General features: G+C 34.0%; 2 protein-coding genes across 2 annotated transcripts; one reads left to right on the top strand and one right to left on the bottom strand.

The window, feature by feature from the left end:
- Positions 5,147–10,189, top strand: LOC18595431 (probable GMP synthase [glutamine-hydrolyzing]). Its single transcript, XM_007023370.2, has 5 exons — positions 5,147–6,042; positions 8,646–8,703; positions 8,788–8,871; positions 9,050–9,197; positions 9,439–10,189. Exons 1-5 carry the CDS (start codon positions 5,532–5,534, stop codon positions 9,766–9,768), a joined length of 1,131 nt encoding a protein of 376 aa, XP_007023432.1. The 5' UTR covers positions 5,147–5,531; the 3' UTR covers positions 9,769–10,189.
- Positions 11,325–13,447, bottom strand: LOC18595430 (probable WRKY transcription factor 40). Its single transcript, XM_007023368.2, has 5 exons — positions 12,990–13,447; positions 12,823–12,882; positions 12,339–12,662; positions 12,089–12,205; positions 11,325–11,992 (listed from the first exon to the last, which is right to left on the bottom strand). The coding sequence occupies exons 1-5, from the start codon at positions 13,062–13,064 to the stop codon at positions 11,639–11,641; spliced, it is 930 nt and encodes a 309-aa protein (XP_007023430.2). The 5' UTR covers positions 13,065–13,447; the 3' UTR covers positions 11,325–11,638.

The raw sequence follows: 14,425 nt of genomic DNA, 5'->3' as shown, positions 1-14,425 counted from the left end.
CAGAAAACAATATGTTATGTTCTAATTTGAAAATGATTTGTAATCCTTCAAATTTTGATATTTGATAACTATTGCTCACCGGGGAAGTGCGAAAGCTGATACAAGAGCCTTGCGGGATTTCGATCGGCATTCGGGGTGAAGAATGTCTGTCGAGGCCTCGCAACGGTTGTCACGGACCCGATGGGGAGTTCCGAGTCGTGACAATTTAGATTGGTATCAGAGCATGGTTTAAAGATCAGATATTTTGATTTTAAAGCTTTGGATTTTAAAGTTTTTGATTTTAAGGTTGTTTTAAGAAATCCACACTGACATTACGTGGCCCCAAGTCCAGTTAAGTTAAGATAAGTTAAGTTAGGTTAGATTAAATAGAATGCATGCATCTACATATAGAAACCTACCTACTTTTGGGATACATGAATGATTAAGTAATTACTACTTGGTTGCATATAGGTTTTGAGGTGCGCTGGTGACACACACATCATGTTTAGGAGAGACGGTAGTCCCGACGCCTCTCATAGTATTAGCGAGGGATCGCTAGATTCTACCGTTAGGAGCCGATGGCAGCCCGAACCGAGTAGTCCAAAAAGTGCAGATAGTAATAATATTAATGTAAGCATGAGAGGTTCCCTTTAAGAGAATCTAAGGAATATGTTAAAGAAATGGGTAAATTAAGGATAGCCGAAGGAGGTATTCGTTTTAGGAAGAGCGTGACAGTAGTCCGACACTTTCCACCAGGTTGTGGGAGAAATGTAAGGGAACAACCGGAAAAGAATAAGGAGAAAGTAACAGTGGTAAGTAAACCCCGTAGGGGGGTGAATATTTTATTGAATATTTTTATTATATTCAAATGGTCAAATTTTCACTTCAAATGAACATTTTAGATACTTAATTTGTTTTTAAATCATTAAATATATATTTTCTGCTTATCTACTACATTTTCTAGCAAGTTTTGAGATTTTTAAAAAAAAAATGACGAAAATGCCCCTGTGAGCCAGAAAACAATATGTTATGTTCTTATTTGGAAATGATTTGTAATCCTTCGAATTTTGATATTTGATAACTATTGCTCACCGGGAAAGTACGAAAGCTGATACGAGAGCCTTGTAAGGTTTCGATCGGCATTCGGGGTGAAGAATGTCTGTCGAGGCCTCGCGGCGGTTGTCACGGGCCCGATGGGGAGTTCCAGGTCGTGACAGATACCTACACTTTAGAAATTCCTAGAATTGCATTCTATTTGGAAAGTATCAATACTTCGAACAAAAGTATTGATACCTCGAGTCCAGGAAGTCCCAGAAGAGATTCTATTTGAAATGTATCAGTACATTTGAATAATGTATCGATATCTAAAGCTTGTTTTCAAATTTTCATAGTTTTAAAAATGTAAATGATTTTGTTTTCCTTATTAATTTTTATAAACACTTGATTTTATTGAAAACACTTTGCAATGATCGAGTTATAGTTGTGAAGTGAATTTTTGGAAATATTTGAAAACTTGTTTAAATTGTATTAATATTCAAAATGTATTTAAAGACTTTAAAATACAAATGGTTTTGTTTTAAACTACTAAACTCTACAAATACTTTGTTTTCATTTGTCATGCTCTTAAAAGATGGATTACGCTTTGAAAATGAAACTTTGGAAATATTAAAAATTTGATTACGTTTAAGAAACAGACTTCGAAAATATTGGAAATTTGATTACTGTTAAGAAGTAGACTTTGGAAACTTTAGAAATTTGATTACGCTTGAAAATTGGACTTTGTAAATATTTTGAAAATGATTTACTTGCATTAATTTGAAATTACATTTGGTAAACATTCTTCCGTTTAGCTTGTTCCCCCTCCCCATATTTTCTCACAAAGTTATTTATAACTCATACATGTAGAATGCATTTGTTATTTTATATTAGTAGGTTACTTGGCTCTCTATCCTTTGGGAGGAGTTACTTTGGTTAGATATTGGTAGGTGTTTGATAAGGCATCCAGTAAATGTTAACCTATTTGCTTTAAGTTGTATTTAGCTAGTCTGGTTTTGTTTGTTATTAAGATGTCAATTAAAATTCTACTATGCAAGTATACGTATCGAATAGACAGTATATTAGCAAGTAGAGTATTGATCCCACAGAGAATTGATTTAAAATTTTACTAAGTACTAAAATTAGAACAATTTAATCCTATCCAAACACTCAAAATTAATTGATCAACTAAACTAATTAACTAAAATTTAAACCAATAAGAAAAATCAAAATAATAATAACTTAAGAAAATATCAAATCAAACAGGCCTAGGATTACAATATCCCTCACACTTCATCTAATCTTTCCTCTCTTCCTTAACTTATTTCAATGGGTTGAATTGCTAACCTAGAGTCCTAAATTATTTATAAAGGTCTCCCGACTAATCTTATAAAAATATCTATTTTAACTAAAGCACTATATCCCTATGTGAATTGAAATTAAAATAGACTCATTAAGTTCAGGCTCTAATCTGGCTACATATGGACTATAGGTATATCTTTATCCTATACGCAAATCAATTAATATGATCATATGCTATCACAATTTTAGTCTACTTTAAACTCCCTTTCCCAAGTTTGTTTAGGTTCCTAAATCAATTTAATTGATGGCTAGGCAATTAAAAGCATTAAGAACAAATTGGAATAAATAACTCAAATCCCATTAAAGATAAGCAAGAAAGAGATTGATAATTTAGATTACATGTGAGTTCAATTGCAATCCTAGAAAAAGAAATTTAGCTACTCATAATTGTAAAGACAAATAACATTGTATAAAATTCAACCATTAAAAGTAACAAGAAAAATAAAAGCCAAGGAAGAAAACAAAACAATATTTACCGCCTTGATCTCCAAGTTTCAACCTCAACTCCTAACTTCTTGAGTCTCCCAAAAGTTGTCTCCCTTAATGTTGCAAAACATATCCTATTTATACTAATAAACTTAACCCAAAGTTCCTCAAGTTGACCTTGGGTTTAATTGGGCTTAAAAGTGTAATGAGAGGCCCAAAAATCAATTGACAATCTTTACAAATTTTCATTCTCTGCATAATACATCCAGCTATTTTTTAATACAATTTTCTCTATTTTTGAGGCAGAACTGGGCAAAGTTATCTCATAAAAGTTGTAGCTCTGTCTCTTAGCTTTCCAATGGTCCAAGAATTGTATCATTTGGAGTTCTATATCTCGAGATATGGCCAAAACACTAAAGTATATACAAGCAAACTTCTAGGTCTTTCAATACTTTACTTTCCAAAATTAAGTCCAATTTCTTTAGTTCTTACGAAAAATATAAAAACTAATAAATAACAATTAAATTAAAAAAATAACATAAAATTAAAATAACTCACTTAAAAATAAACTAATTATAAAAACAACTAAAAATTAAGTAAATGATAATTAAAAATTGAGGACTTAGCTAATATTTACTAACAAAAAGAACTAAAATAATTTTATCAAATAGAATTATCATAAGATATTGAACTTTGTCTTACGTTTTGTAAATAAATGTCATACTTTGGGACTTGCCACAAGGTGACCATATTTTGGATACGCCATGAGTTAGTTTATACTTTGATCTTTGAAATGTTTTGCTTCTGCACTGTGAGTGTTGGATCATGCAAGCTAATATATTTTGATATTTGATATATGTAAATGTACATGTATTGTAAATGATTCCATGGTGATGCGCCTCATGATGTAATTTAAGTAATTGGATTTGTTTTTTTTTAAGGCTTGCTTGGGTTAAATGGGACCTTTCCATTATACCTTTATGTCAATCATGGCCCCTAGGTTTAGGTTGTGACACTCTTTTCCCTCCATTCCAGCTTTTGCCTTTTTCCTTCTCTTTCTAATCTTTCACTCACCACCAGAAAGGGATGTCATGGCGAAGACGAGTTTCGAGCCATGAAAAGCACCTAATCCAGCATCTACGGCTAGATCTAGTTACGGGAAACGTTTGATCTAGTGTTTCTCGACTAGATCTCTTGGCCAAATTTGCAACTACACTACTAGATCTGATCAAAGGAAATGCCAATTTGGTGCCCTTGTGGCCAGGCCACAAGGAGCACTAGATCGACGCACTGTTTCGCTAACCACAACTCTAATGGCAACCAAAAGAAAAGTAAGAGAAATGAAAAAAAAAATTTTAAAATAAAGGGTTTAAGTTTTAAATCAAATATTATAAAAAATTAATATTTTAAATTTAAAAATTAATTAAAATTATTAATATTTTAATCATAAATAATATTTAAATTATAAATAAAAAAATTAATATTTAAAAATATTATTTTAATCATAAATAATATTTAAATTATAATTTATTAATATTTAAATAATAAAATAAAAATAAAAATCAGATATTATAATAAAAGTTTTTTTATCTTTTTATTTTTTATTTTTTTATTTCAAAAATTGTTTTATTAACCAAATATTGCAATAAATTATAATAACAATTTCTATCTTATTCCATTCCATTAACCAAGCTACATAATAATATTTTCATTATATTTCTACTTTATTCTATTTTAATAGAATATCCATTATACTCCATTTTATTAGATTCTACGAACCAGAATCAAACGTGTACGAAGAATTATTTAATTCAAAATAAAAATATAAAACTTAATTGAATACAAAAAAAAATAAACACTTATTTGATCTTTTCTAAATAATTTAACAATTTTTTTAGACATTATGTCAATAGTTTTTTACTATTATTGATACGTTTGTCCATTTATATGCATAAAATAAATAATACAATTAACATAATTAATTAAATATATTTTACTGTATTTAATGTGTTTAAGATACAAAATTAATTCCTTAAACGAGTGATACAATTCAAATACAAAATACATATAAAACTAAATTCAAATCTGTTTTATATTTTTTTCGTAATATGTTAAGTGTTACCATGTCTAAGTCCAAAATTACGAATCTAATTATAACTGGAAATACAATATAAATTATTACAAACAAAAGAAAAGAGCTTCGTAAAATTCAATAATAGCCCGGCGCCTCGGCTGCTATGCTTTACAGTTCACATCGTCTCAGGTCGGAGTCAGACAAAACAAAAACGACCTTTTCAAAAACCCAAACCCCAAATTTGACGCGGCGCTCTCTGATTGGTCGACCTATTGACTCGTTGCTTTCGTCACCAACATCCAAAGCTACCCCTGACCATCGAAAAAACACCAAACCCCAAAAGGAGTAGTTCAGTCTCTCACCCCATTTTCCCACTCTTTCCCACACTTTCCCACCTCCCAAACAACAACATTCTCGAAAACCACATTAAACCCACTTCCAATTTTGTTAACACAGCTCTCTAATCTCACCAATGCAGCACGAAATTTCTGTCCTGCAAGCTTTCTTCTTCATCCATAGTCTCTCACCTCAGCGCTACAATTCTTAACGTTCCTTTCCTCAAATTACTTAGTAAAAGCTTACGGTTTAGTCCAGAAAGCTCTAAATTAGAAGCTTTTACGGGGCAATTTTGGTATGATAATCAAGTGAGCCGTAAATGTCGGGACCGCCGAGGGTAAGGTCGGTTAACATTGCAACGGAAATGGAAGCGAGGTCGGTTCTGGGCCCGACCGGGAACAAAGGTCCGCGAAAACCGGCCCCTAAATCGGTTAAAAAAACGGAAAAACCGGTTCAAGAAACTGGTGAGCGTCAAGAGAAAGAGAAGGAGAAAGAATTTTTGAGCCCACAAAAGCAACAAATGCCTGTTCCTCAATCGTTGACTTTGACTGCATCGATTTTGAGGCAGCAGGAAAGGAAGGCGGGGAATTTGTCGATGAGCTTGTCGTGTTTGTCGGACGGTGGGGCATCGTCTTCGTCCGCAGGGTCGTCGTCGAGTGGGAGGACTGGAGGAGGGCGGCGGGGTGGTGGGGTTCGAGTCGGAGTTGGTGTGAGGAGGAAGCAAAGTGGGGTGAAAGTGGAGAAAGTTGAGAGTGGGGTGGAGGTGGAGTCAGGGGCCGGTGGTTGCTTGGAGGACAAGAAAAGGTGTGGATGGGTCACACCATATTCGGGTATGTTTTTGCATGTTTTCTGGTGTTCTTTCCAGCTGAAATGATATGGGTTTTGTAATTGGCAATGATCTTATTCCTAATATCTTTAGTGGTTTGGAGTTTGGAGTTGATTTTTATGTTAAAATAGTTGAATTATGTTAGAACTTGCTGACAAGTTTGAGGAAATTGGCTGAAACAGATATATGCCTAAGTAGTATACTTTGTTACTGTTGGTCTTAATTTTCAACAGATGAATGGAAAAACAACTTGACACAAGCTACACTTAAGCCCAGTCAAGTCTTTTTATTTATTGGGTAGCAAGGGGCGAAGCTTGGTGAATTATTTATAGTAGTTGTCAAAATGAAATTGCTTGTTGGTTACTAACTGAGTTTGGTATTGTCTCATTGCTGATTTGGCACTTATTTCAGAAGGTACAATCTGCAGTCATTTTCATTCTGAGGACTTTGAAGCTATTTAAGAAAGCTGTCCTCCTTTCTGTTGGAAATACAAGTAAATTTTACTGAATGGCTTTCTTTTAACTTTTGGATCCTATGGACAAATTTTTATACTGCTAGGAGAGGTGTAGCTTTCTATTGCCATAGGATATAAATGTAGATTTATTTCTTTTTATTCTCGTTTCCTGTTTTTTTGAACACTACCAGCAACAAATATTGGTTAGTGAATATGCAGGGAAGAATCAGTAGGTAATATGTGAAGAGCACTGTGCTAGACCTATAGTACGATTTTTACAACAAAAGAGACAAGAAAGATTAATGCTTTATGTGGCTGTTTGTGCTCCTATTATACTATGTTCTTTCACATCTTGGAGTTGAGTTTTCTTGATGTTGGATCTTTTTGGAGACAACATAATTACTCTTAAGGCATTCTAAGAAGTCCAATTTTAGATTAAGTTATTGGTTTTGAGTCTTATTTAGGTGAAAGTTGCTATTCTCTTAGCTACGGCAGAGTTAGTTTTAGGGGGGATGGCTTGAGTAGTAATTGTTAAAATGTAGGATGGGTCTAACATGATTCCTATGTAATTGAGTAAAACCATGCAAAATTTAGTTTTATATTCTGGGCCCGCAATCTCTATTTCTTCAAGAAGAAAACTTTGTGACTGTATCCTTCATTTTATTTTTCCATTCATTACACACAAATTTGTTTATTCAGTTACATTTGTGTCTACTAGTATCAGATTTGGCAGTGGAATAGATAGCTTTTATCTGAACCAAACATTTGATTAACCTAGAAAGTATGCTATTTGGTGTTTTAGCATGGCTGATAACGAAGTTAATAGATAAATTAGCATCACTGAAATATCATTCTGTAGACTACCTGTTCCAGAACTGTGCTCGCTGATTTGCCCATCCTGAAACTTCTAGATTACTGATCTGGACCATCTCATACTTTGAGCCAGTTTTATCAGACACCAAGCATCTAAATGTGCATATCTTAACTCTAATTGTTTTTTGCAATATTCCATACCATACTTAACTGTATGGGCATCTTGTTTTAAATGTGAAGAAAAAGAACCAGAGGGCATTTCTCTTCATGTTTAATATGCAGTGTTGTTTTCAACTAGAACAGCAGCTCAGCTGTGTCTGCTCGCACGTCTGGGTGCATTTGTTTGCATGATTCATGAGTTGTAAAATATGACTTGTATTTAACTTCTGTAATTAGAATTCTGAGTGCTATAAAACTGCAGTTATCTCAGTAATTTCAGGTTGATGAGATCATGTATGGAATTACTATGAATATAATTTTTCAAGGGAAGGTTACTAAAGATGGTTTGGTAACTTAGACCAAAGAACGTACTGTATAGTTATGTTAATTGAATTATAGCATAAATGTTGGGCCAAAGTTACATTTAATCTCAGTAATTTTGGATGGATTTGAATTAAGAATAACATTTATATCATTATTCTTAATTAAGGCTAAGGTAACTAGAGATGTTTTAGCAATCTGGACTTGTGAATGCGCTGGATAAGAAGGGCTTATCTCGTTGAAATTCAGTGACAAAAATTATGAAAGTTAGACCAAAATTACAGATTGTCTTGGCAATTTCAGATAATCTGATCTTGTACAGAACTTGTATGGTTATTCTTCATTAAGGAGAAGGTCACCAAAGATGGTGGGGCAGTCTAGTCCTATGGATCCAGTGAATAGGAAGGGTTATCTGATTTCAGTTAAGTGACAAAAAAAAGGCAAAATGTAGAGCATAATTACTAATTGTTTTATATGTAAATTACAACGACTGGTTGTGGTATTTAGAGATAGGGTAAGGTAGTGGAAAAGAATTTCTGTAGCTAATTTTCATATAGGGTTTTAGGCTGATTTATGTTGTGTCAAGATGCATTCATTTATCATATCCAGCTACTTAAAATCCATGCTCCTTCTTAGTAAGTATGATTTGCCGCTCCTAAGTCCTAATACTTCTGCTCTAGCTTACTCCTTTGCAATTCATTAAGGCCTTGGGGACTTGCTTTCCCCAAGAAAATCCTATATTCCTAAGGCTTATACTGATCTTCAATACTATGTACCACTCGCTTTTAGCGTATGTTTTTAAGTCACTTGTAATATCTTATAAACATTTGCAACTACTAACTGCTGTTGCTCCTTGAAAGATCCTTGTTATGCTGCTTTTCACGATGAAGAATGGGGAGTTCCGGTTCATGATGACAGGTATGTCTGTCTTCCACCTTTTCTAAATGCCTACACAAAATTTCAGATCTTGGCTTCCTTAGCCTCATTATTTTGCAAATGCAGGAAACTGTTTGAATTGCTGAGCTTATCAGGTGCTTTGGCTGAACTGACATGGCCTACCATCCTTAGGAAAAGGCATATGTTTAGGTATTGGTCATACTTTATGAATAATTGTGTCTAAGAGTTTGTCAACTGCAAATTCTGTAGTGCTTGTCACCTCAGCTTTCAAGTATTCATCCAGAGTATTGTGTGTAAGTACTTATTTGTATTGGGGGGCTTTTACCTGTGACTGATGCTGATCAGCATCACTTTTATTTGTATGCAGGGAAATCTTTCTGGAGTTTGACCCAAGTTCCATTTCAAAGCTAAGTGAGAAAAAGATAGGTGCTCCTGGAAGCCTTGCCAGCTCTCTTCTATCACTATCAGAGCTGAAGATTCGAGGCATAATTGAAAATGCACGTCAAATATGCAAGGTAGGAACTTATTTTAATTACTGATTTGTGAATCTCTACATTTTACATAGCAGAAGTAAAATGCAAATTCTTGGAGTGTTCTCTGAATCATTGATTATATGGCAAAGAAAGCCCTAACTAGCAAAACATTATAGTAGAAAAAACATCAGTCATAATTAACTAATATTCCTTAACTTCAGAATGAGTTTAAAGAGATTCACTGCTCTTTAATGATTCAACAGCAATTTTCTGTTATGTATAGGTAATAGATGAGTTCGGGTCATTTGACAAGTACATTTGGAGCTTTGTGAATCACAAGCCACTAGTTGGTCAATTCCGGTACCCTCGCCAGGTTCCAGTCAAGAGTCCAAAATCAGAGGTAATAAGCAAAGATCTTGTCAGAAGAGGATTCCGGAGCGTGGGGCCGACTGTCATATATTCATTTATGCAGGTGGCTGGACTGACTAATGACCATCTTATTAGTTGCTTTAGATTCCTGGAATGCATAACGGGATTGGAATCAAGGGAAAAGGGAAATGGTGAGGCAAATGGTGAAACCAGAAAACTTGAGGAGACAACTGGCTTGGGATAGCCTATCACCAGATGTCTGGGAGTTACTTTCAAAGTGTGTGTGTGTGTGTGTGTATGGGGCTTTTGTTGAGAGGTTGTAATTTTGTTCTGTTTATTGAGAGTTCCACACCTTCTTTGGTGAGTGCTGGGGAATGATTTGTGTACAAATGTGTACTTGTCTAGAAACTAGGGAGAAGGAAGCATGTTGCATCTTATAAATGCCGTGACTATGATGGAAAGGATAGCTGATCCTTACATTTTTCAATCAATAGAAATTTCCACAAATGCATTGAAGAAACCCTTTATGAGTTGTCATATCAGGTGAGGTGGTGGTTGGAAAATCCTCGCCTCCAGAATGGGAATATTTCCAGTTTAGAAACTAGAAACTCTGGGTATCTTCCTCTGCATTGTGGGGCAATGAAATGCGACCTAATTGAAGAACATGGACTGATTGATAGTTAATTCTAGTCGAAAGGTCAAGTTGTTTTGTAAGAATAATCCATTCGTTGACAGATTATTTGGGAAATTGTCCAGAAAGAAAGAAAGCACCCTTAACAAGAAATAGTCGGCTGACTGAGCTTAGGCATGCTTTCGGAGCAGTTATTGCATCAATGACAAAGAGAGGTGCCCAGCTGGCTTCACCTTACGACTTGGAACAGTTGGATGTGGGCGCACACGCTTGGTTGGGAGCCTTGGTCCTCTCTTTTTCTGTCTTATTGCACAACTTGGAAAGTCTGCAAACGTAGAGAGCATGTTGTGTTTTGCATTCCATGTTCACTTCCTTAATCATATTACTCGCTTTTTTTTATTATTAATTATCGTTTTTTTAATGGATAAATAGTAATGACAAAACTTCAAAAGCTTTAAAATATTAATAAAAACTTTCGTCAAATTAGTATTAACAAGTTGAAAAATTCTCAATTTTAGAATGAATATATTCGTTCTTCAAATGATACAAAATCTAAAAAATAAGAAGAAAAGCATTTAAGCTAAAAAAAAAAAACAAGAAACGAGCATCGGGTTTGATGACTTTATACTAATAGGGAATTATAGCTATACACTTCTTCTAAATCAAGAATCATTTTTGAGTAGTAATTGTTATGTAAGCTAGTAGGAAAGCAAAATCAAATTTTTCTACCTAGATTTTGTCTGGTGAATATTGACGAGTGATCATAACTGTTATTTATGGCCATAAATCCTTTGTCTCCCTGGTTTTTGTTGTGCAATTTCACCTTGCAACCTTGATGATTTAGATTAATTTAACTATCCCATAACCAATGAACATGAATGGCAGAACTTGGCTTCCTAATAGACAAAAATCAAGGAAGACTAATTGACTGTTGACCACAGCTAGCTTGATTTGCTTGACTTCTGTCTATTATGCCTTCAGAACAAAATATAATTGAGCTTAAAACATCTGATCATTCACTGAGTTTTAAACTCATTTCCATTCGTTAAACATCAAGCTAGCACCCTCCTTGATTAAAGGGTAGAAATTTCGTAAGTAATGATAGAATTTTCTCTCAAAGTTTTGTACATGAAAACATATAAAGCTGTGGAGAACACTTGATGCTCGAATTTTTCTTTTTTGAACATAACACTTGATGTTGATACTCAATTTCAAAGAATATTTACAAGAGGCTGATGCTTGAACAGATTCCAAATTCTATTTTTCGTTTTTCTTTTTTTGTTGTCTTTTTCCCAATTCTTTTGCAATGTTGTATTTACAACATTCTAAGTTCATAACCATCTACTTTGCTCATAAAATCATACAACTCTTTGTCAGCTGGAATATTTTCCCAGCAAGACAAATCCTAAAAGGGAAAGGAAAGAAAAGAAGAAGAAGAAGAGAAATCTAATTGATCTATGTTGATGATATTTTATCCATTCTTTCAATTGGACTTTGTTGAAAACATTCTTCCCGATATGGCTGCTGCGAGTGCTGCTGTGAAATTGGGGTCTTTTGTCAAAGAAGATGCCATCTGCTCCACCAAATATTGTCTGACTTCTGGTGACTCCATTTTGGACTTAGAGTTTCTAGCTTCATCAGTACTGGACTTAGATTTTGTGAGGTCTAGAGTAACGGTTGGTCCAGATGAATTAAGTGAGGCTGAACAAGGGACTGAACCAAGGGTCATACAGCGGCTTGAACCTGATGTTGCTTCCATTTGAGACGGGGGGAGATGGTTGTGTTCGCCTTCATAAGTTGCAACTAGAACAAGCTGATCTTCAACGCTTCTTTGCACCTGAAAACATCAGGAAAATCGGCTTAATTAGTGTGCTGCTCAAAATATTTGTCATGTAATCATGAAATAAAGAAGGGGAAGTGCAGCTTGGCTTACCTTCTTCTTGACAGGGCAGCTTGGTGCAAAAGAGCATTTGAAGTAAGCTCTTGGGGAAGGATTATCCCTGGTAACCTTTTGTCCATATTTTCTCCACTGATATCCATCCTTTACAACCTGAAATACAAATCAAGATTGCTCAATTAGTCACATGTATAATCAACTTAAATAACCAAGTAAATTTAATCTACTTAGAATCAAATTGAGCCATATTTTATGTTCAATATAGAGGGGATTTTTGTTAACTTACAAGACTGGTATCAGATGCTTCAGTCCTGACAGAAACTCTTGAAATTTTGGCCTTGATAATTTCTTCTCTTGGTTTCTTGCATGACTCTTCATCAGTTGAGCTGCTCTCTGAATTTCCAATGATGCCAAACTTATTATCATTGTTGTTGCTGCTTTCAGACTTTCTTTTCTTTGAAGGGCTAAACTCCTTTTCAGGGTTCTTGCTCATTAAATGCATCAACTGGCTTTGCAAAGCATTGTAGCTCTCACACATTGCTGTCAACATTTCTGTTAGCTTCTTGTTTTCTGCACTTACACGGTTCAATTCTTCCACTAAAGCACCAGTCTGTGTAAAACAAACACAAGTAAAATTAGCTTAAGAAGAACCCCAAAAGGAGCAACTTTTGATGATTGTTTCCAATAAAATTAAATCTCCTGGATGTTAATTTTATTGAAATCTATTCATAGAAGACTTTTAAATTTTCATAAAATATCCATGGACACACCTCTTCTGTCGCCGAAAGCTTCTTCCCAAACACAATTAAGTTGCTAGTCGACTCCTTCTTCTGATACATAACATAACAAATAGCTTCTCAGTTTAGCAAATCAACTAACAGTGTGAGAACAGCGAGAAACTTTTCATTTTTTTTTCCAGATCAAATTTTAAACGTACCGGTGTCCCAAGTCGTAGGGACCTGGCAGAAGCATTAAGATCCAACGAAGTATCCACCCATGAAGAAGAATCCATTGCTTTTTCTCTAACCAGAACTAACTATTTCTTTCAAATCTTCTAGCAAAAGACCCAGACCAAGTATTCTATCCACCAAAAAGCTGGAAGTTGCCTCGAATTGACCAAGTGAAGAAGAAAAAGAAGAAGAAGAAGAAGCTTTGCTCAATAACCTTCAACTGAAGTTCCAAACCAAGTCCTCCAGATCGGCTCAAAAAGAACCAAATCTAGAAAACTATATATAGAAAGAAGAAGAAGAAAAAAAAACAAGCTGAGGGAAACTTGGTGGAAAGAGAGCAATAAATTAATAGAGGAAGAAAGATAAGGGAAACAGGTCAGAGGATGCTGGCATGTGCTTTTGGTTAGAGTGGTGATAGAGTAAAAAGTGCATAAGGCTTTATTTATTTATATACTAGTAGTATTACATGGAGAATGTGCTCATATATAAAAGAAAAAATGTCGAGAGAGAGGGGGGGGATGGACGAGATTGTCGGTTAGGTTTGAAGATCCCTTGGGTACAACAAAGGTATTTTTGGGGTTTTTTTTATTGTCAAAGTCAAGCACACCATAAACGTAATGAAACCTTGGGTGCTGTTTTGTTTTTGGAGGGAAGAAGAGCAAGTAGAGAAGTTTATTGTTGACCAATCTTTTGTCTACAGAGCCCATACCTGTCCTGTCTTTGGTCTGCTTTTTCTTTCTTTTTGAAATATTTATTAATCACAATGGATGTGGGCTTTGCTTTCTCGTCACGTTTGCAAGGAATTTTCCACGTTAAATGAATCACTACTATTTTATTGTTATGCTTCTCGATGAGGGAGTGAATGTTTTGAATTCTTCTTGACTTTCATGTGCTTTACCTCATGCATACTCCTATTTCTTTTCTTTTTCTTGGATACACTTTAGATGGTATTTGATATTTTATAATATAATATGATTATAAATAATATGATTATAAGTAATATGATTGTAGAAAAAATAATATTACAGTATTTGATATATAAATAAAATAATGATTAAAATATAAAAAAAATAACATTGTAACGTTTGATTTACAAATACTTTATTGAAAATGTAATGTTAATTTTTAAAATTACTCTTATTTATTAAAATATAAATTTAATATACTTGTATTTTTTATTATTAATTTTTATATAATACCATCTTTTAAATAAATTTTTAATGTCTATATTTTATTTTCATTTTTTATTATAATATTATATATTTTATTTTATTTTTTAATATAATTTTTTATATTATATATTTTATTTTAATTTTTTTANCCCCGCGTCTGGAGGACGGGTTCCCGGACCCGCACGTCACGACACACCTCAGCAAATCAAAGAGCAAAGAAAATGAACAAAAAAGCGCCAAAAGAAATAAAG

Source organism: Theobroma cacao, chromosome 6, assembly GCF_000208745.1.
Source record: "Theobroma cacao cultivar B97-61/B2 chromosome 6, Criollo_cocoa_genome_V2, whole genome shotgun sequence".
Lineage (NCBI taxonomy): Eukaryota > Viridiplantae > Streptophyta > Magnoliopsida > Malvales > Malvaceae > Theobroma > Theobroma cacao.
Note: the sequence above shows the minus strand (reverse complement) of the source record. Positions and strands in the feature narration are given on the sequence as shown.